This window comes from Hevea brasiliensis, chromosome 5, assembly GCF_030052815.1.
Source record: "Hevea brasiliensis isolate MT/VB/25A 57/8 chromosome 5, ASM3005281v1, whole genome shotgun sequence".
NCBI classification, from domain to species: Eukaryota; Viridiplantae; Streptophyta; class Magnoliopsida; order Malpighiales; family Euphorbiaceae; genus Hevea; species Hevea brasiliensis.
Window position 1 is genome coordinate 3,142,866 of NC_079497.1, and position 21,477 is coordinate 3,164,342.

General features: G+C 30.7%; 3 protein-coding genes across 5 annotated transcripts; 2 read left to right on the forward strand and 1 right to left on the reverse strand.

The window, feature by feature from the left end:
- Positions 1-3,749: 3,749 nt before the first annotated feature.
- On the forward strand, positions 3,750-7,183 carry LOC110668939 (superoxide dismutase [Cu-Zn] 2). 3 transcript variants are annotated; one of them, XM_021830363.2, is made up of 7 exons: positions 3,752-3,952; positions 4,065-4,166; positions 4,562-4,657; positions 4,749-4,780; positions 5,031-5,106; positions 6,698-6,751; positions 6,930-7,183. In XM_021830363.2, the coding sequence occupies exons 1-7, from the start codon at positions 3,844-3,846 to the stop codon at positions 6,956-6,958; spliced, it is 498 nt and encodes a 165-aa protein (XP_021686055.2). In that variant the 5' UTR covers positions 3,752-3,843; the 3' UTR covers positions 6,959-7,183. The 3 variants fall into 3 exon arrangements, with proteins under 3 accessions (XP_021686056.2, XP_021686055.2, XP_021686058.2); XM_021830364.2 differs by lacking the exon at positions 5,031-5,106 and having other exon boundaries at positions 3,750-3,952; XM_021830366.2 differs by lacking the exon at positions 6,698-6,751.
- Positions 7,184-7,963: 780 nt separating this feature from the next.
- Positions 7,964-11,860, reverse strand: LOC110668949 (eukaryotic translation initiation factor NCBP). The gene is made up of 6 exons (XM_058146612.1): positions 11,667-11,860; positions 9,450-9,545; positions 9,226-9,330; positions 9,018-9,095; positions 8,423-8,542; positions 7,964-8,321 (listed from the first exon to the last, which is right to left on the reverse strand). Exons 1-6 carry the CDS (start codon positions 11,820-11,822, stop codon positions 8,190-8,192), a joined length of 687 nt encoding a protein of 228 aa, XP_058002595.1. The 5' UTR covers positions 11,823-11,860; the 3' UTR covers positions 7,964-8,189.
- Positions 11,861-13,560: 1,700 nt separating this feature from the next.
- LOC110668932 (5'-adenylylsulfate reductase-like 7) lies at positions 13,561-21,308 on the forward strand. The gene is made up of 4 exons (XM_021830348.2): positions 13,561-14,072; positions 19,690-19,871; positions 20,326-20,450; positions 20,610-21,308. The coding sequence occupies exons 1-4, from the start codon at positions 13,914-13,916 to the stop codon at positions 21,038-21,040; spliced, it is 897 nt and encodes a 298-aa protein (XP_021686040.2). The 5' UTR covers positions 13,561-13,913; the 3' UTR covers positions 21,041-21,308.
- The last annotated feature ends 169 nt before the right edge of the window (positions 21,309-21,477 follow it).

The following is a 21,477-nucleotide window of genomic DNA, read 5'->3' on the forward strand; positions in this document are numbered from 1 at the left end:
GATGATAATGTTTTATGTTAAGTGTTTGGTAAAATTATATTTATTATTCTTTGTTGATATGTGAAATGACTAATAAGGGTATATATCATATAATTTATTTTATTATTTAAATAAATATAAAATTATAAATTTATTACATTATATTAAATATATAATTATTAAATTAATATATTATATTATTTAAATAAATATATAATTATTAATCTTTTATATTATATCATTTATTTTATTATTGAAATAAGAAAATAATTATTTTTTAAGATAATTAAATAATTTTAAAAATATAAATAAAATAATAAAATAATTATTATTGTTAATAGAAAAATTTATAATTAATTTTAAGTTTTTAGATATAAATAAATATTTTATATTTTATGTTATTAATAAAAAAATATTTTATCAAAATTAAAATTAGTTAATTAAAATGTTAAAATTTAAAATGAAAAAATAAAAATATTAATAATATTAATTTTCTAGTTAAATAAAAAAAGATAATATAGTCAAAATAAAAAATAAAACCAAATCAGCTATCAGCTGATGAGAAACAGCTCTAAAAATAGAGCTGATACAAACTGCAGCTGATGGGTATCATATTAGTTGCCCATCAGCTATCGGCTCTATTTTTTTGAGCTTGCCAAACACTATAGTTCACCTATTTGGGTGTCTATCAGCTATCAGCTGCACCCAACAGGTAAACCAAACACCCCCTTAATCTCAGTTCAAAATCGAACTGTGACCACCCCTAACACTATCACACTCATACATTGTCCCATAATTTAAAAAAAAATAATAATAATAATAATTATATTAAATATTTATATTTATATTTTATATAAATATTTAATTTTTAAATGTACGGTGAGTGATGCATTAAATTTACCAGCGTCCAAATAGAGCCCACCACTTGGCGCCAACTGTATGGTAGGCACTTTTAGCCTGGCTTTGCCGTTGTCGGCTTACCTGGCCCACGTAATAATTGGGCTGTATTTCCAATTCCAAGCTTATTTTTAAATTATATATATACACACACACAACAAGCACTCATATATTTATTTAATTTATATTTTTGAAAATATTTAATAAATAAGTTTATTTATTTAAATAGAAAATAAATAGGAAAAAGCACTCAAAGATAAATGAAATAAGAAACAAAATTATCTGGGGACCAAAAAATGGATATTGGGTTTGGCATGAAAAATGAAGCTTCTGCCTCTGGTCGCTCACTTCTCACTGACAAAATGAAAAGGACTTTGAAACAAAAGCAAAGTATGGCAGCATTTTAATGAAATTTAATTTTATATTTGATTTTAAATTTTATATTGAAATTTAATATATATATATATATATATATATATATATATTACATTAAAGTCTATTAAATATAGATTTAGATCATTTAAAAAATAAATAAAAATAAAAGATTATGGGTGGTGTCATCAGTCATCACTAAGTCTAATCAAAATAATTGAAGCTCCACCACCCAATATTGTCTTGCAGCCTTTGTGTAATGAAGGAAGAACATTGGGTTTTTTAGAATATCTTTACATCTAACAACCTATTTTTATGGGCATGCAATTAAAAAAAATATTATTCTTAATTAAAAAAAATATTGATTATATGAATTTGGTAATCTGATTTAATAATTTATATTAGCCACAATTTGTAAATCCCCCATTATGTAATATGTGTGTGTGTTTCACATATAGAATTATAAATTTATACCAAGTAATTATTTATTTAAAAAATATAATTTATTTAATTGTGCTACATAAAATTATAATTTATTTAAAACTTTTTTTTAATAATTATTAGCCATTACTATAAGCAACTATAGTGTAAATTTGATAATTATGAGCAATAATTATATAAATAAAATGTAAACATATTTTAATCATAATGCCTTTCTTGGAAATTACAAATAAATACTAACATAATAAAAATATCATAAAATTTATCTTAAAAAATATTAAAAATGAAAAAAAAAAAAACAACTTTGTTATAATTAATTAATATATATAATTTAATTATTTATTTAAAATAAAAAAATTGTTTAATCATTTTATTCTTTTATATATATATATATATATATATATATATATATATATATATATATATATATATATATATATATATATTAGATCAGTGCAACAAAACTGATTATCAAACGGATTTTATTTATAAAGTTGGAGTTTCGAATCTTAAAGTCGTCTACCATTAGTTCGAGGGTTATTTCATGTACTTAAATGAAAATTAATTAAATAAAAATAATATTTAAATATATTATATTTTTTAATATATTAAAAAGATATAAATTTTTTTTATATTTTAAAATGATAAAAATATTATATGATTTAATTAACATCAAATTGTTGTATATTTTTAATTTGTATTTGTATTCTATTGTTATAATTTTTATTATTTTATTAATAATAATTTTTTGTTTTATAATATTTATGAAGTCTTCATTAAAAAATTGAGATTTAATTATAAAAAAAATTAACACCATTAATTTTACTAATGTGATAGTGCAAATCTAAAAAATAATAAACTCTAAAAATATTATGAATATTTAAAAATTAAATTAATAATTTTATTAAGAAACTAAATTGTTTTATTTATTGTATAATGTTATGCAAATAAAATTAATTTTTAGAGTATTAATGGAGTAAAACTCATAATATCATTTTTTCAAAAATTTATATATATATATATATATATATATATATATAGATAGATAGATAGATAGCAAGAATATTTAAAAATTAAATTAATAATTTTATTAAGAAACTAAATTGTTTTATTTATTGTATAATGTTATGCAAATAAAATTAATTTTTAGAGTATTAATGGAGTAAAACTCATAATATCATTTTTTCAAAAATTTATATATATATATATATATATATATATATAGATAGATAGATAGATAGCAAGAATATTTAAAAATTAAATTAATAATTTTATTAAGAAACTAAATTGTTTTATTTATTGTATAATGTTATGCAAATAAAATTAATTTTTAGAGTATTAATGGAGTAAAACTCATAATATCATTTTTTCAAAAATTTATATATATATATATATATATATAGATAGATAGATAGATAGCAAGGATAGCAACAGATCAGGTTTTTATGGGTACTTAATCTGATTGAACCCTAATAGTACGGGTTTGAGTAGTATATAATCGGGTTTAGGACGGATTTTAGTTTGGAATTTAATACCCGTGACAGGTTCAGATTATAAATATTTAATTACATATAAAATATATGTTTTTTTTAATAATATTTATAATTTTTTATATATTTTTATTTTATATAAAATAAAATTAAAATATTTTATGAAATTATTAAAATTTTAAAATACAAATTATTAGTAAAAATAATTTTTTATATAGATTATTAATTAAATATATAAAATTAAATGAATTTAAATATTTTTTAGATAATAATAATTGGGTTGAGGATGGACTCGAGTAGTTGAGAAGAAATTTTAATCGGTTTGAGACGAATTCAGATTTTAAAAATATTAATCAAATTTTAATTCGAATAGAGTGATTTTCGCGGTAACCTACCTTTGCCATCACTATTTTATGGAGAGAAATTCTATCCAAGAAACGGCATGCCGTCTATTGACAACCACAACGGGTAAATACCGAGTGTAGTCAATACGACATGTTGTTCCTCATCCATTTTAGTAAAACGACGTCTATCCAACGACAGGTCATCTGGCTAATCTAGAAAGAGGGTAAAACCAGCAAGCGTCTCCAGAATTTCTTGTAGATAGGCCGGACAGAGAGAGGAGATGACGAATTAGCTGGGCAACATTAACAAAATATTAGAAATGGCAGGAGCAGCAACAGCAACAGCAACAGGTACTGTGAAAGCGGTGGCACTCATCACCGGAGAACCCAATGTTAGAGGCTCTCTTCAATTCGTCCAACGCCCCAGTGGTCTCTCTCTTTCTCTCTCTTCCTATATGTGTGTGTGTATTCTATGTAAATAGTGGATTTATTACTAAAAATTGTGTTCTTTTGTTGATTATGCTAATACCCATAAATACAGGGCCCACCCATGTCACGGGGAAGATAACAGGCCTATCACCAGGTCTTCATGGCTTCCATATTCATGCTCTTGGCGACACCACCAATGGCTGTAATTCCACTGGTAGTCAGACTTCCTCTCTGTTCCTATATCTGTGTGTGTATATAATGAACTTTAACTTCTCTGGGTTTCTTTAGGCTTAAGTTATTTCTCTTTAGTGTTCTTTCGTTTTCCAAAATTTCGTTTGCCTTGCAGCTTTTATCTATTCCTTTTGTTGAATTTGAGTTGGGTTTTATGGTGTTGATTTTTAAATTTAACCAATATGATGTTCTCGTTCTCTTTTTTTTTTTTTTTTTTTTTTTTTTTTTTTTTTTGCAAAAGCATGTTGTGTTAAGTTTGAATTTGACCAAATGCAACCTCCATTCTCATGCTCTAATCTTCTAAGTACGGTTTATTTTATTGAATGGAATTGCAATCTGTGGTTACTATGGCTTTTAAGAGTCTTACTTGAACATTAGGACCTCATTTCAATCCATTAAAGAAGGACCATGGAGCTCCAGCAGATGAAGAACGTCATGCAGGGGATTTGGGCAACATTTTTGCTGGATCAGATGGTATATGCAATTCCTGTTATCCATATGTAATTTGCTAAGATGGAGAACAAGGCGTAGTTCTAATGATTTTGGCTTAATTTCCATGTTACAGGAATTGCTGAGATTTCAATTAAGGACATGCAGGTAATTCACTAATAACTGTAGGGTCTCTCCTGGGCTGTTTCATTGTTTTTATGATAGCATTTGGAAACATTAATATAATCTATATATTAAATGATCAAATGCTATGTGAATTGCAACAAAATTGTTGCATGCAGGGATGCACATCTTTGCTTTGAGTTCATCAATTCCTTGGTTTCATGAAGGTTTTGAACTTTAAAATTTTACCTTAACTCCTTAAGTCAGTATACTCTTTCTTGCTTTCAACTTGTAGATACCACTGAGTGGGCCACATTCTATATTGGGGAGGGCTGTTGTTGTGCATTCTGATCCTGATGATCTTGGGAAAGGTATAGGTTTTACATGTTTTTCAAAATCTCTGTATTTTACATTTAATTCCATGCATCTTGGGACCTTTGTAGACATTAGTTTAGCAGAGGATGTATCCTTGGCAACTCCTGACAAAATACAGCTCCTCTTTCTGCTATCCTCGTATCTATCATGTTATGGTTTGGCATACTTATAAGTGAGCAATTGAGCATCATCTCATTTTTGTAGTCAGTTGCTTTGAGCTTTGATAAATTGCTAGACTATCATTGGTGAAATTTCCATATTATGTGAGCTTCTGCTTGTAAGATTTCATTCAGTGAGTCTCCTGCATTTCATAGAAATCGCTATTCTGATATGCTTACTTGCGAACTAATTGTTTGGTGGTGCTTCACATCCTTGGGGTAAAGTAGCTTACATCTTCATGATAGAACTTTCTTTCATTCCTATATATTCTGTGTGCATTCTAAACCTTGGTGGAGTTACTTAATTATGAGGTATATCTAATTGTTTTCCAGTGGCATTCCTAAAATTGAGCTCATATTCTATTTGCCAATACATATTCATATTATATGTAATCCAGTTACAACATGTCTAAGCTTAGAATGACCATGTTGGCCTGACCTTTCACTGTCCCAGACTTTGCATGAAGAAAGAAAGTTGTTTTTATGAGAATATAGCATGTAGAAGAAAGAAAATCCAAAAAAAAAAAAAAAACAAAGCGATACAGATAGACTATTACCTAGTAGTGTTGGTTCCATTTGGACAGGGTCACAGGAGGGTAATTTGGTAATGGTCCTACATTTCAGGTTTTTTATGTAGAAAAATTTTGGTAAGAGTGAATTGGATAGAATTTTGAAATCTAAAGATTGAACCTTTTAGTTCCAGTTGTGCAAGTAAATGAACTCATAAAAAAAGGGAAAAAAATTCTTTAGCTAAATCTTTTGCAAATATTTTGAAATTAAACCTTGTCAGTAGTTTCTTCAAATTCATCCTTAAATAAATTATTGTGTATATTCAGGAATCTGTCTCCATTCAATTAATCTATCCAATCAAAGAAAATTTGTATATCACAGACACCAAAACTAAAATTCAATTCAAAACCCCTCATATCCAAATTACACTACTGATCTAATGCATTCTTGAGGACAAGCATTTCAGCCGCTTGAGATGAAAGGAAAACTTTTTATTATTTGATTCTTTATGAGCAAAAAAGGATGGAAAAATTATCATCATTTAGGTGACATTGTCCGTATTGCTAGATATTCCTGGTTTATGGTGATTTGGTGTTTGTGATCAATTGAGTTAAACTTCGATCTGTCACATCTGTGATTCAGCTATTGGCTATTTGGAGGCAACATTATAGGTTTAGAAAGGAACTTGTTACTCATTTTTGGACTACCAATGAGCAAGAGTCATTTGAGGAGGCTGGAATACCAGTTTGGACTGAAGTCATGCTTTCATGGAGATGAATGCTTGTGTGTGTTTGTCTTGCATTTTTATGTTCATAATTTGTTGACAATATTAAAATGGCTGTCTATTACATTGCCCCATATTTAGATTATTTTTCTGAGCTTTTAGACCATATGCATAATTACAAAAACTAATGCTCAGGTGGACATGAACTTAGCAAGACTACTGGTAATGCTGGTGCGAGAGTTGGATGTGGTAATATTTCTTGTTCTCCTTTTTAATGTTGCAAATTTTTTCAGTGGCTTCTAGTGGCGAAATTAGAGTGACAGGAGATGGAAATGTATTAAGTGTGGGTGTGTGACCTATGGCTATGGTACATGTAAACCTTTACTTCTATCCGGAAGCCTGACATTTCTGGCATTGATTTTGGCAGGCATCATTGGAATTCAATCATCTGTTTAGATTGACAGCTTTAGTTAATCAGCAACTTATCTGAGATGTTTTTATGGGAAAAGGAAAAATGAAGAAAGAACAATTTCCTAAATTTTGCTGGGCTGTTCCATCACGCATGGTTGTAGTAACCCACTCAATATTATGTAGTATCTTGAGTGAACAAAATAATGTAGTTAATAAATATACGAATTGTCAACAATATCATAATGGAGTATGAAAGTTTTATTGGTACTACATATCTCTTGAGACATATAATTTGATATGGTAATTGATGTCTCTATTTCATGATGTAATAAATTGTATGACCACTGAGGCTGGGTCTCAAGCGGGTTCACGCCGCTGCAAATTGTGTGGCAGTTGGCACTGGGTTGCTGGAATTCTAGATGGGGTAGAGAGGAATTATTGTCCTATTTGGCATTGTGTTTAGAAGTTCAAAAGTAATTTTGAATAAAAGTATTATTTTAGATGTCGTTAAAAAAAATAATTTTAAAAAAAATAATTTTATTATTTTAATATTTTTATGATTAAAACTTATCAAATTTAATTTTAAATTATTTTTTAATACTTTTTAATTAATATATCTAAAAAAATAATTTTTTAATAATAATTCTAATAATAATAGATAACAATTTCAATAATGATGTCAGACAGACTTTATGAGAACTCAAGAGACCTCTTAACATAGGCCTTTTATGGGCATAATAGACGACTCTTCACCGACAGGGATACAATACCGAAGTGGGCAACATCATACAAAACAAGTACAAGAATTTGGAACATTCCAATAAGGTGAAGCCAATACTGATGAAAGTAGATTAGAGGCAAAGCCCCTCCAAGGAGAGGAAGAGGTATGCCATCCTTTAATAGTTCTTCCTATTTTTCAAAACAAAAGTATGATACGTGCCATATTCACTCTCACCAGACAATGAACTTGCACCCAGATCTAACAAAACATTTTATCTACAATCAAAGCTTACTCTGAAATCTAACAACATAATGAACAACACACAGCTGTAACATCCAAAGCCAAATCTGTTATTTCATTAAAACCAACATTTTGTTTCAGTCAGTATCATTAAAACCTACAGGATATCAATTGAATCACACAGGTTGTTAAGTTGAAAACTTGAGATACGAAATGGTAGCTTGATCACGGAATGAAATATAAATGTGAAGCAGGGACCCGGAAAGGACCCTCAGCATTTCAATTGCTCATTCAGCTTCATAATCCAGGATACTTTTACCCTCTCAACAATGTATTTCTATACGATGAGTTGTCACGCAAAGAAGCATCGTGGGGCTTGTATTCCATAACATAGCTGTGGGGAAGCTTCAAGTGCCTTTTGATCGAATCTCTTAGAGCCATCACAGCCTAATGTAACATAATTCCAATAATAAGGGTTGCTGCATTACATTTTTAGATAGAACGCAAAGAAGGGGAAAAAGAATAATTAGTAACCAATAATTGCAGACCTGATGATCAGATGCATTACGATTCCAAACACTCAGTATATCCTCATTAAAACGAATGCTTAGTACTGCACCACATATGTTATCACCGTAATCCAGTTGGTCACCCACTAAGGCAAGCACCTGCATTTGCACACGATGGTAAATAATAAAGATCCATTCCAAGATTTCTAATTTAATGGAAAAGCCACCTGTATTATGGTATAAATCTTAAAATTTTCACGGGTGAGGACTAAAAGAAGACCACATGATGCTACTAAAATGTGACAAGGAATGCATCTAACTTGTATAGAAATTCACCAAGTGTCAAAAATGTTACCAGTAACTGCTATATGGCATCTGTCTAGCATATGGCCAAGCACCCACAGGTAGAAGCTGATTAGTTCAATATGAAATTCTAAATAAAATAATCTAAATAAGCTGAAATCTAATGCAGCAAGTGTCAAAAATAAAATAGTGAAACAAAGTGAGTGCCTGTGCAAGTCAGTGGGGACCCTTAAAACGAAGAAGCAACATTAAATTAAATTGTCAAAGGCAATAACAGAGAAGCGAAGATACCGCAAGCAACCAAAAAGTTCATTTCAGCTTTTTCTCTTACCAAGTCCTCCCAAAAGCGACCTGAGACAACCTTTTTGAATCGTATTATCCACTTGCCACCATTGGAGTTTGCAGAATCCTGACAGATAACAATGTTAAAACTACTCATGTTCAGCTTAATATAAGAATATGCATCAGCAATTATGGAATTACCGCAACTAAAATACAAGGTGATCAAAATGTACACAAGGTTAGGTTCAAGTTGTGACCTCCCATAGAGGACGGATTCCCTCCTTGAAAAGATGCAGATCGGTAGGACTAGGCAAAGAAGACGATCGAGCCAAGTGGCAATAGCAGACCCAAAAACCTTCAACCTATATAGATCAATGCTAAAGGTCCCATTAGCAAAATAAACCATGGAATAGATCTTATATTTAAGTGAGAATTTAACTCAAACTAGTAATTCCATATGTTCAATGACAATAGAACTTACTGTACTGAACTCCACAATTTTCTTTATATTATCCTCATATGAAGTTTGTGTTCGAATTCCTGGTGTTCGGCGAGTGTACCAAAATACAAACTTGTGCTGACCACAGATATGGAAAAGCCCCATAAGCACTTCGGAAACAAAGCCATTATAAATTATTTATGTAAAACAGAATGAGTAACACCACTCCTATTAGCAAAGGTAAAACCCCAAGGAGAGAAGTTTAATGGTGGTGTAATATAATGAGCGCCATTGTGGTGTAATATAATGTAGATAACAGTTTAATGGCATGGGCCTCTGCAGCCCTTAATCAAAGTACTAACAACCCCAAGGAGAGAAGTTGAGCTTGCTTCCACTGGCATGGCTATAATTTATATCTTAAGAACAGCAACATAAGGAGATGTGCATAGAAAAATGCTTCACTCCATTTGCAGATTGCTTTAGTGGCTCAACAATGAAATGGTCTTTAAATTCCATAAATAGGGTATGCTTGTATAGCACGTGCTTGGGAGATTAACTAACGGGCATTGTTGCTAATGTAAAAGTGGCACATAAAAATTCGGTTGCCATATAGAGTAAGAGAATCTAAAATTCTTAATTTAAAATGTAATTATAAATAACTTATGCAAGTAGAGGTGAACAATATTTCCTTTCCCTTTTTTTTTCATTTTTTTTCTTTCTTCAAATTTTCAAAGCAACTATAGTAATTTTTAAATTTCAAACTTGAAACTCTCAATAGGCCTTTTTACAATTAGAGATTGACACGCAAGGTCATTCCAAGTTCCCATTTGAATTCTTCCACATTCAGTTAGAGATCCATGTGTCAATGATTGTGATTTTCACTTTTCAGTGCCTAAAGTCTATGCCCAAAGATGGTTCATAATCATAAACTACACTTTCTGCATTCCCTAAAAACTCATTGCACTAAATAGTGATACATGGATTATAACAGAGATATAAAGACCTAAAAACTCTTGAATCCAAGTACAATGATAAAAGATAATAGAGCCATCAATGCAAATAGATTTTTCAATAGCAGCATCATTTACTTCCATCATTATAAAGCTTGAACTCTAGGCAATTATGCATTTAAAGACTTTATTGACAAAATAAAATTGACACTGACTCAACTTCCAAACTCGATTAACTTAGCTGAAAATCAAGTTTGATTTGAGCCACCAACCTAACAAGCCAATATGGCTTCAGTTCTTTACAATCTAAACAAGCATATGTGAGCTGTACAGATGCTTTTCCAGAAAAGAATTAAGCCATCTTCTAAAGCCCGAGTCCTAAGTTCAATCCTAATATTCTATACATCAATTAAAAGACCCACTAAAGGCTTGTCCTTTCAAAAAAAAATACAAAACCTAAGACCCTCATCTCAAACTTAAAAAAATAAAGACACAATTTGGCTAGGATTTCAAATATATATATATATATATATTTCTTACAGTCTTGAAAAAAAAAAAAACCTTAGCCTTTAGCCTTCAATTTCTCTTAATAGCATAACTACAACATGGCCCATATCAAAAAATGATGTGAAATGTATTAGTGATAATTTTCTTGAAAAAAGGGAGAAGGTTCAAAGGAAAAAACAAATGAAGCATCCTGGAGTGAAAACAGGAGAAAAACAACAAGTTTGAGGCAAATTTGGGCGGCCAGTAAGAGGAGCTACGATTTTTAATTGATTTATTTTGCTCCAGCAGTCCTAGGTCAATTTGGACTCCCTGTTTAGCAAGCTACAGCAGCAGTAATTGTTCCAGAATTAATTTTGAGGCCTTTCCTATTCTATTAGGACTCAATCATGTTCCTACTTAGGCTAGGACTAGTAATTTCCTACTTTATCTTTATCTTCCTAATATATTTGGATTTAGTTAAGTTCCTATTTAGTAGAGCTATTTACCAATTAGGATTGGGACTCTAAAACTCTTATAAATACTCCCAAAACTATGTATTTCAGATTCAGATTTCAATTAATAAATTTTCAGCAGAGATTTTACTCTCAAATCCTTTCTCTCATATGTGTGTGAGTGATTTATCTAGCTTCGCTGCGTCAAAAAATAATAAAAAATTAAACAAAAAAAAAACTGGTTCATCTATTGACATTCATGAATCCCTCTAATCCATAATAATCAAATTGCAAAAACTAGCAGGGAAAGAAGATCTAGTTATATAGAATTAAACAACAGAGAGATGCATAGAGAGAGCGAAAGAGAGAACCTTAAGAGGATGCAAACCAGCTTTGAGGTCACGTGCTTGGCGTTCTTCGGCTTCTTTATCGATATTATCAGATGATCCTGAATCCAATGCCGTTTGAGCATTATTATGGTTATTATTATTATTGTTTTCTGTTTCCTTCTTCTCTGAGATCTCCATTTTTTAGCTTTTTTAACTGAAACCCCAAATCGGACGAGGAAACCAAAGGAAAAGCAAAGCAAAACCCGACGCTTTGTTTATTTTACTTGACAGGAGATTTTGTGGCCTGTTTGGAAACGGGGATGAAATATCTCGCATTTGGATAATTTTTTAACTTTATTTATTAAAATGAAAATTTTATTATATAAAAAATAAAATAAATTTTTTATCAATTTAAGTGTATATTTATAAATAAATATATGTATTTATTAGTGATTAATTATTTATATAATAATTTTAAATATAAATATTTGATAAAAATATTATAAATATTAAAATAATAATTTATATTTTTTATTGGTATCAAAATACTCTCCCAATGAATGAGATTTCATGAACCACTTTTTTTTTTTTTTTAAATTTACTTTTATTTTTTCTTTTTACTTCATTTGTTATAACCTTGATTTGTTATTATTACTTATTGCCTTATTTATCTGTTTTATTTTTATAAGTAATGAATAAAATTAGTATTTTGTCATTATATTGTATGACTTATTTACTCTTTATTTTAATAAAATAATTTAGTATTAATTTTTATATTTCAAAAAAATCACAGTATAAAATTTTATTAATAATAAAATTTTTAATTAATTATATTAAATTTATATTAAGGTTTTGAATAATTATATGCCCATTAAAATTAAATTAAATTTATATTTTTAAATAATTTTTAATTATTTTTTAAAATAATCTTTCAAAACATATAACAATATAATATTTTTACAAAATAATTATATTTAAAAAATTGTATATTACTAGAAAATTTATTAACGATAATAGATATAATAATAAAAAATATTCTAAAAAATATTAAATATTTTACTAATATTTAAGAAACAACAAAAATAACATAAATACTAATTATTATTATTATTATTATTATTATTATTATTATTATTATACTGTTAATTACTTTGGTTATTGTTATTCGCAATGAGTATTATTTTAAAATTGAGATACTTAGTAAATTCGCTTGCAAAATATGACACCCGATATATTTTTTCTTTTAAATTTATAACCATGGCAATTTTTAAACTTAAAAGAAAAAAATATTATTTAAATTTATTATTAAATAAAATATGAAATAAAATAAATAATAATTTTTAAATTAAATTTCTTACTAACTTAAATATGACGCATGACAAAAAATAATTTTTTCAAGTTTATGACACTGACTTAATTTCTAGCCTCAGCTTTATTTTATTATTGAATTTTTAATAATCATAAATAATTTAAAAATTCTTAGAGAATAAGTAAAAAAGACAAAGAGTATCCTTTATTATTCTTTAAGAAATAAAGAGGAAAAATATATTTAAAAAAATAATGTTATTTGACTATTTTAAAATATGATAATGTGATATGAATGTACACATAAATTTGGTTTGAAATCTAAACAAAAAAATTGTATCAATTTGTAGGAATTTAATAAAAAAAAAGGTATAATCTTTATTATAGAATTTCTTAGATAAAAAAAAATTCAATAATTTGATTCATTCCTTTGGAATGTATGATTCATCATAAAAAAAATTGAAAGCACATGTTTTTTTTATATTTTATTCAAATAAAAATTTTAATGACATAAAATAATTTTTTATAATTATTAATTTATAAAAAATTTATAATTAAATAATATAAAATTAATTATGTAATAATTAAATCTTATTCTCATATTAACTAAATGGGAAAGGTTGGCCATAGGCCCAGTTTGTCTGGGCAGAATACATTCCCCTTAACACCCACTCACCCACCCTCAATGCCAGATCTTCATGGCTATTGTCTAATATTGGCTTTCTGTGAGAGGGAGAGTTTCTGAGTTATACAGAGAAGGTTCCACAGAGACAGAACCAATAAAAAAACCAATACCAATTTTCAACATTTTTGTCATTGTTTTATTAAATTAACGCAAAGAGAGAGATCGCCATTTCTTTCTTCCTTCGTCTTGTTTTTCTGCTTGGTCTGTTCATCCTCTGTAACCCTTTTTTGTTGTTTGGTCTTTTGGGTTTCTCAAATTTGCCTTCGAGATATTGTTTTTTGTCGATTTGTGCCCCTTTAATGGCTACGCTTTCTGTTCTCTTGTTTTATATTGGGGCTTTGTCTTCGATTCCATTCCTGTCAGCCTCGGAATCTATTTGCCCTGATGAATCTGCTTTCTTTTTATTTAAACTTCTATCTCAATGCTCTCTTTCGATCTCTCCATATCCCCCTCTCGAGGTACGTTTTCATCTTTCTCTTGTTTATATATATATATATATATATATATATATAACTTTCATTGCTTTGATTGGGTTATTGGTGATTATTCTGGTTTTCATTTTTTTTAAATGTCAATTGGTACAAATGTTATTCTTAGTTATTTTGCGTTTGTTCGTGGATTAAGAGGTAGTTGTTTTGTTTGATGGGTTAATTTGATGAGATTTCATGTTCTAGTGATTTTAGTTTGATCCACTCGTTGATCTTTGATTATGGGTATTTGGGCTTTTAGGTTTTGTTTGCCAGTTATTGTTGAACAATTAACATGTCAGGTATTGAGTTTGTGGGGAAATTTTTGGGATTGCAATATGGGCTACTGCTTGGTTGACCTTTGATTTTCTACTATTGGGTTGTTTGATTATTCATAAATTTTGATTGGGAAAAAAGCAGCTTCTAGGCTCTATAGGACAAGGTGGTGGAATCTAAGAGTAAGAGGTGAGAAACATTTGGTTTTGCAGAATAAGCTATTGCAATATGAGGATAGAACCCGGATACAGATGTAAAAGCCATGTTTATGGAATTGGTGTTGTCTACAAACATTAAAAACATAGCAGTGGAAATCTTGGGAGAGTGATTAAGATAGGAACATAGGAGAATTGAAACGGAGAAGTGCTATGTCTTATTTGTTTTAAAAAAAAAATGCTAACTTAAATGAAAAGTTCTAAAAACTGCAATTTGATTAAAAATGATGTGTGATGGGAAAAAACCAACATGCCACAAATGAGTATGATAGGGATAAAATGCTAAGATGGATATGTCAGCGCACAAGGAGGAATCAAATTAAGCTCTGATACTTCAACTCTTCATTTTGCCTTGCTGTAGCCGTGTCAACACGACATGGAATATGTGTAAAGGATACATAAAAAACAAGTTAAAAAGAGAATGCAACTTTGAATTATGGATAGGTACAAAAAGAGTTAAAAAATTTTGAATATTTCAAGAACCCAATGGTTGCATATCACAATTTTTAGTTGTGTTTGGCTCTTTTTGGGTAAATTACTTCAACCCTTTCGACCTACATAGCGTATCTGAGCACCCGTATCTATTTAGATCCATATCCCCATATTTTTAATTTAGAAAGTTCACAAGTCTAACACATGGATATGTATTCATTTCCGATGCTCGTACCCGAGTTCGAGTAACATAATGATTGAGAATGAGTACTCTTTAAGATTTAAGAATAAGAAAAAAGAAAAAGAAAGAAAGAGAAGATAGGAAGAGAAGAGAAAGAAAGCATAAACTACATCTTTATTATCATTACTTATATAAAATAAAAGATTGCACATTTATGTACAAATCTCCTATAAATGCTCTACGTAATTAGGAATATAAAACCTACCTATCTAGGAATATAAATCCTACACTAAATAGGAATTTTGACGTTCCATAACAATATAAATTCTACACTAAACGGGAATATAATATTGCCTTGTCTTAACACTCCCCCTAAAAATGTAATCTCATCAGTTCCAACACTATTCCCTGTATGAGATTCTTCTTAGAAGACTGCAACAGGTCCAGTTATCCCTTAAGGTCCAATGATCCCTTAGGATCAATAACACAAAGTAACAGTACTGCATGCCGAATTCAGAAACACTTGCACAAAGGCACAAAGGCGCTAACATAAAAGACAAGTCCTCTCCAAAGGCGATGCCGACGAGAAAACATTAACACAAAACAGCTCATTGGGTTGTGCTTTTGTCTCCAAAGGTAATATTGGCAAGAAAAAATAACAGTAGATGAATGTTTACCTAACAGCTCATAGAGCTGTGATACGATGATTGTCCAAATCCAAACACCCACACCAAACAAAAGTTATAATCAAAATAGGACCTCCAATAAATAGCAAACACAAAACCCAAAACACAGGAATTTCAACTTCCAAGTAATTCAAACCATTGAACTTATGATTGATATTTTAGTCATCATCAGAATCTTGTTGGAAATCATAGACTTAGTATCACCCTTATTATAAATCATCATATCTCAAAATAGTCACCCAAAATTCAGAAATAGCTTACAATTAGTAGGAGAATGCTTTTAGGAAAGCAATAAAAATATCACTTGAAATAGAGAACCCAAAATACCCAAAAAACAAAAATTAATCACAACTAGCTGTTAGAAACAAACTTAGCAATTGTATTTGCTGAAACAAAAAGGAGCCGAAACCCAATATTTCTAGAAACACCCTCAAAGCTTAACAAATCAAGTGGCAGTTTACTAGAATGCAACAGGGATACCAAATCACAAAAGAACAATCTCCAAGCGAAGTTATAAAAAAGGGAAAAAAAAAAAAAAAAACATAACCAAAACAAAGTAGAAGTTGAGACAAAACCCACACACAACACTCTCTAAGTTGCTAAAACTCAAATCACCAAGCAGGATCATGGTTCACGCCAATGTGCTGAAATAGAAGATTCGAAGCTGGAGAAGAAGCCAATGCACGAGTCAATGCTGAACGCACTGTCACTCGCCGGTGTGTGAGGCAGCACTAGAAACCTGGATCTGGCATGTGAGCTTCACTTTTTGGGAGTCTGATGACCTGACTTTGCGTGTAGGTTGATCGGCGGCTTGGAAGTCCTTTGGGACTGGTGGTGAGATGAAAAAGTCACCCTAAATGAGTGATTTGAAGACTCCAGTAGGTTAACCTAAGAACAAATAGGGAAGCAAACAAAAAAAAAATTCAGATTTCAAGCTCTAATACCATGTTAAGATTTAAGAATGAAAAGAAGAAAAAGGATGAAAGGGAAGAAAGGAAGAGAAGAGAAGAGAAAAAAAAATATATCAGAAACTACATCTTTATTTTGATTACTTTTATAAAATAAAGGATTACTTATTTTTTATATAATCTCCTATAATTACTCTACTTCATTAGTAATATAAAACCTACCTATATAGGAATATAAATCCTATACTAAATAGGAATTCTGATTTTCCATGATGTTGGAATTGATGAGGTTCGTTAATTTAAGGGATGGTTATTATCTAATTAATACAAGGGATTAGTCCATCTTGTAAAGAATCCCATATTAGTTAGAAGCCTTCCTTATCTATTTCTTGTAGTTTTTCATTTTAAATATGTACCATGCATTATGAGAAGTTAATGGAAATTGAGTAAAGGTGTAGCCTTTTTTGGTTTTGCCTTCTCTCTCTTCTTCTTCTTCCCTAGTTTGTTAGGGGAGAGTCAGAGTGCCTCTCCATTCTTTAGGGCAGGTGCGTGACAGATTGTGCCTCACCTACTACCTCAGAAGAAGCATCAAGTGTCGACGACTATCCCCTAAGAATCCGGTCACCTGAAGCACCATCATGAGCCCCCATATGCCGCCACAGAGTTTTGGCCCTAGATCCACGCGCTGACGCATGAGCACTCCTCCAACCACCTTTTCTTACTTCACCGCCACTGGCCACGTCGCCACACTCTGATGACCTCAGATAGAGCCTGCACAGTCACTGGGTCTTTTGTTTTTTTATCCCTCTTGGCTTTGTTCTCTTTGAAATTCTGGGATTTGTTTCCTTATTATACTCTCCTTCATATTTTCCAAAGCCAAGGGTTGAAGTCCCTACTATGTTCTTCTCTTTTATCAGAGCAAAGGGTTAAAGTCTCTATTCTGGTTTTCTTCTCAAAAGCTATGGGCTTGAATCCCAAAAGCTATTTTCCTCGGGTTTAAGTCCCTAACATCTTTTTTTCTCCCTCCAGCTTTTGATGTGGAGAAGGGAGCTTAGCCAAGAGAGTTGCTGATCCATTCCACATACCCTTTGAGGGTGTTGGTAAACCTGCTTAGTTGCTGGACTTGTTGCAGTCTTTGGAGGCTTTTATGGTGCATATGAGTTGGTCTTTGGTTTCAATAAGAACCTCGTCAAGAGGGAGTGTTGGAATTGATGAGATTCCTTAATTTAAGGGATAGTTATTATCTACTTAATTCAAGGGATGAGTCCATCTTGTGGAGAATCCCTCATTAGTTAGAAGTCTTCCCTATCTATATCTTGTAGTTTTTCATTATAAATATGTACCATGCATTATGAGAAGTTAAACGGAAATTGAGTAAAGATGTAGCCTTTTTTGGTTTTGCCTTTTCCTCTATTTCCTTCTTGTATTCTCTTTCTTTCTAAATAAATTAACACATAACAATATAAATCCTAAACTAAATAGGAATATAATATTGACTTTCCATAACAAGTAAATTAAAAGCAAAAGGGATGTACCACCAAATGCGGATGTACACTGCTTCTAACCCCACTGAAACTCTAAAATTCTTTGGTGCATTTTGGAAATGGATATATATTTTCTAGTTTGATGCGTCAAATAGAATTTTATTTTGCCCCAAAACTACTAAAAGTATAGTTCATTAGCCTCAACATAATTAGGTCTGCTGGGCCTGAAAAAAGCGTGGATTTATTTGTTAAATTATTTTAAAAAAATTCAGGATTTCTTTTTGATCAAGTTGTAGAGGCATTGAAATTTTAATTGCTTTTTGGTGCTTATTCAGTGAAGTGTCATGATATTCTTCCGATTCTTCTTGAAATTTATGTCTAGTGTGTACCATATAAGTCATGGAGCACTGGCCTCTTTTTTCTGGACAGTCCACATTATGGCTTCATCTTGGAAAAACCAACAAAATCTCAATTCTAGCCTCATCCTATCCCAAGAGTTGCCTTTGTCATTTTGTATTCACCGCTTTGGTGCCAGAAAGCCTCATTGGAAATGCATGATATTTTTTGTTTACTAAATGTCTGGGACAAATTCATGAATGAATTAACACTGACTTCACATTTGTTATATTATGATGAGTTGAATTTGCATTTCAGTTCAGTAGTTGCCTAGTTGGAAGAACAAAGTTAAATTGAAATGAATTTTCCACACTACTGGCTAAAAATGCAAGTAAAAGAAGGAAAGTTGTGAGCATTTGTTAAACATTATGAACAGGTAATTTAAAGTGAAGCATGTTCATAGATAAATTTATAATGACGTTGAAATAAATATGAATTGCTATTTGTCCACTTTGTGTGAATTGCAATTTCAGTTCAAATCACATTAATTAGTTTGATTCCAACCACATAAAATGGTCTAAATGAAATTGAATTCTATACATTATGCTGAATACAAGTTGTGAAAATTGAATTTAGTTATTAAATTATGATTATTTGTGGCATTATAGTCTTGTATCTCAGCTCCATCCGTGTTTCTTTTCTTATAGTTTCTTAAAAATAACTTTAACACTGTCAGCTGGTTCCACCTGGAATTAAATTATGATATTTGTGGCATTATGATTCAAAGTATGTTCTGTCTCTTGATCAAGTTTGTGTATTGGCCTTTCTTTCCATGTTGCTTTTTTCCTTTTCTGTCCTCATTTCTTTCCAAATTAACATCACTGGCTTTGATCCACATTTATATATAACATAATTTATCATCTATCTACACCAGGTTCTATGACTTGCTTAAAAATCTATTTTCTATCGTCATTTCTCTGCCGTTGCTAGCATAATGATCACTTTGTCTCTGGGTTTGATTGGTCTCAAATGGTCCTCTTGTTTTACTTTATTATATAGTGCTGAATTATATATTGCTTATTGTCAATAGGTCAGTGGGAACTTCCTGGATAGAGCTTTGACTTCAAAACAGAGAAACTCGTACACAGCTATACTCTTCTATGTTTCCTGGTGCCCATTTTCATGCAGTATGCGTCCTAGATTTAATGTGCTTGGTTCAATGTTCCCTCAAATAGAGCATTTGGCCATTGAGCAATCTTCAGCCCTCCCGAGGTATGATGCCATTAACATGACTTAATGTAACAATATGTCATGATATAAATCAACTGGGATGTAATCTTTTGAGATAATCTTCGCTTTTTGTAGTTTTACACATGCATGAATTTGCAAATAGTTTCTCTCTCTAAATTTTGTAGTTGTAAGTTGAAATACTCACTTGTGTTTACAAATATAGGAAGAAAGTAGATGAGATTTTTGAGATTATTTATTATTCCCCATTTCTTTAATTCATTGCTGTCTCTGGGTGGACTTCTACTGAACTTTTTAGGCATACTCCCTATTAACAAGGTGTGCGGCCCTATGATTTTGGCATTTCTAATACGTTTTATCTATGTGTTGCAATCTTTACAAATAATTGTTCTTTAGAGGTTGCATCAAAAAGCCAAGGTTGTGTTTGATTAAGCTGTAATTTCTCTTGATATCAATGTTATATCATTTTTCTTTGCAGTGTATTTTCAAGATATGGAATTCACAGCTTGCCATCGTTATTAATGGTCAACCAGACATCAAAGGTGCAATATCATGGGCCGAAGAATCTCCAATCCCTTGTTCAATTTTATGAGAAAACAACAGGTGAATCTTCTTCTATGAAAGATATTTAAACATTGAGCTATTTGTCTGTCACATTATCATTGCATGCCAGAACCTCAGCACCGTAAAACTGAAGCTAGTTTAGGAGTCATCGGTAAAATTTATAATTCCTGTTTCATAACCAACCTATCTGTAATTCAGGACTCAAACCAGTTCAGTATTTTGCTGAAGACGAGCCAACAAGTTTGGGTAGTTGTGAAGAATCAATCATGCAGCAATGGGATGGGTCTTCCTTGGAGGAGATGATGAAAAGGGAAACTTACTTAGTATTAGCCATGTTGTTCCTTTGTTTACGAGTACTGATATTTATATCTCCAAAAGGGTTATCTCGTCTCAAGGCTTTTTATGCATCATACCTTCCTCATTTCAACTTGGAAATATTTGGTGAGACAAGTCAATTATTTGGTCGTATATTGCATATGATTGATGTAAGGAGGATCTGGATCTGGACCAAACTAAGAGTATGCAAGACAAGGAACTTTCATGAAGGTGCCAAAAATTGCCGGGTTTGGGCTTCATTGGCTTCTGTTTCATTGGGTGAATCTTCATCATCAGGCAGGTCACAATCCTAACATAGATGTGGGATTTGAATGAGGTCAGGAAAGGGCTTAATGATGAGATAATGTTTAACATAGTCTCTCCCTCTCTCCCCCTTGTTAAAATTTTATAATGATTAGCGCTGATGATTATAGGTGAAGCTGTTGTCCTTTTTTTGAGTTTTGGGAGGAAGTAAAACAGGCATGTAAATTTGAGAACAGCTTTGCGCTATTTGTATATTATTTGTCATTTGGAGGAACCTTTTACACATCTGTGGAACCAAAGCATGTTTGGGCTATTGCATTTTTCTCTTACTAGTGGTGAATTACCATACCAGTTATGCCTCTTCTTCAGGGATTTGTTTAGGCCTTGCAAATTTGGATTGGCTTGCTTCCCCATTATTCCAACTTCAATCTGAAACTAAATCTGCAAAATTTTGCTTCTGCATCTGTGACGTTTTTCTTCATTTCTC

Bases quoted from the DNA above. Each gene is read 5' to 3' on its own strand.
- LOC110668939 (XM_021830363.2), top strand. From the start codon at position 3,844: ATGGCAGGAGCAGCAACAGCAACAGCAACAGGTACTGTGAAAGCGGTG. The intron at 4,167-4,561 runs GTAGTCAGACTT...CTTGAACATTAG, and splicing joins CAATGGCTGTAATTCCACTG to GACCTCATTTCAATCCATTA. The intron at 6,752-6,929 runs GTAATATTTCTT...TGATTTTGGCAG, and splicing joins TGGTGCGAGAGTTGGATGTG to GCATCATTGGAATTCAATCA.
- LOC110668949 (XM_058146612.1), bottom strand. From the start codon at position 11,822: ATGGAGATCTCAGAGAAGAAGGAAACAGAAAACAATAATAATAATAAC. The intron at 9,546-11,666 runs GTTCTCTCTTTC...ATCTGTGGTCAG, and splicing joins CTGGTTTGCATCCTCTTAAG to CACAAGTTTGTATTTTGGTA. The intron at 9,331-9,449 runs GTAAGTTCTATT...TGATCTATATAG, and splicing joins AAATTGTGGAGTTCAGTACA to GTTGAAGGTTTTTGGGTCTG.
- LOC110668932 (XM_021830348.2), top strand. From the start codon at position 13,914: ATGGCTACGCTTTCTGTTCTCTTGTTTTATATTGGGGCTTTGTCTTCG. The intron at 14,073-19,689 runs GTACGTTTTCAT...TATTGTCAATAG, and splicing joins CTCCATATCCCCCTCTCGAG to GTCAGTGGGAACTTCCTGGA. The intron at 20,451-20,609 runs GTGAATCTTCTT...TCTGTAATTCAG, and splicing joins ATTTTATGAGAAAACAACAG to GACTCAAACCAGTTCAGTAT.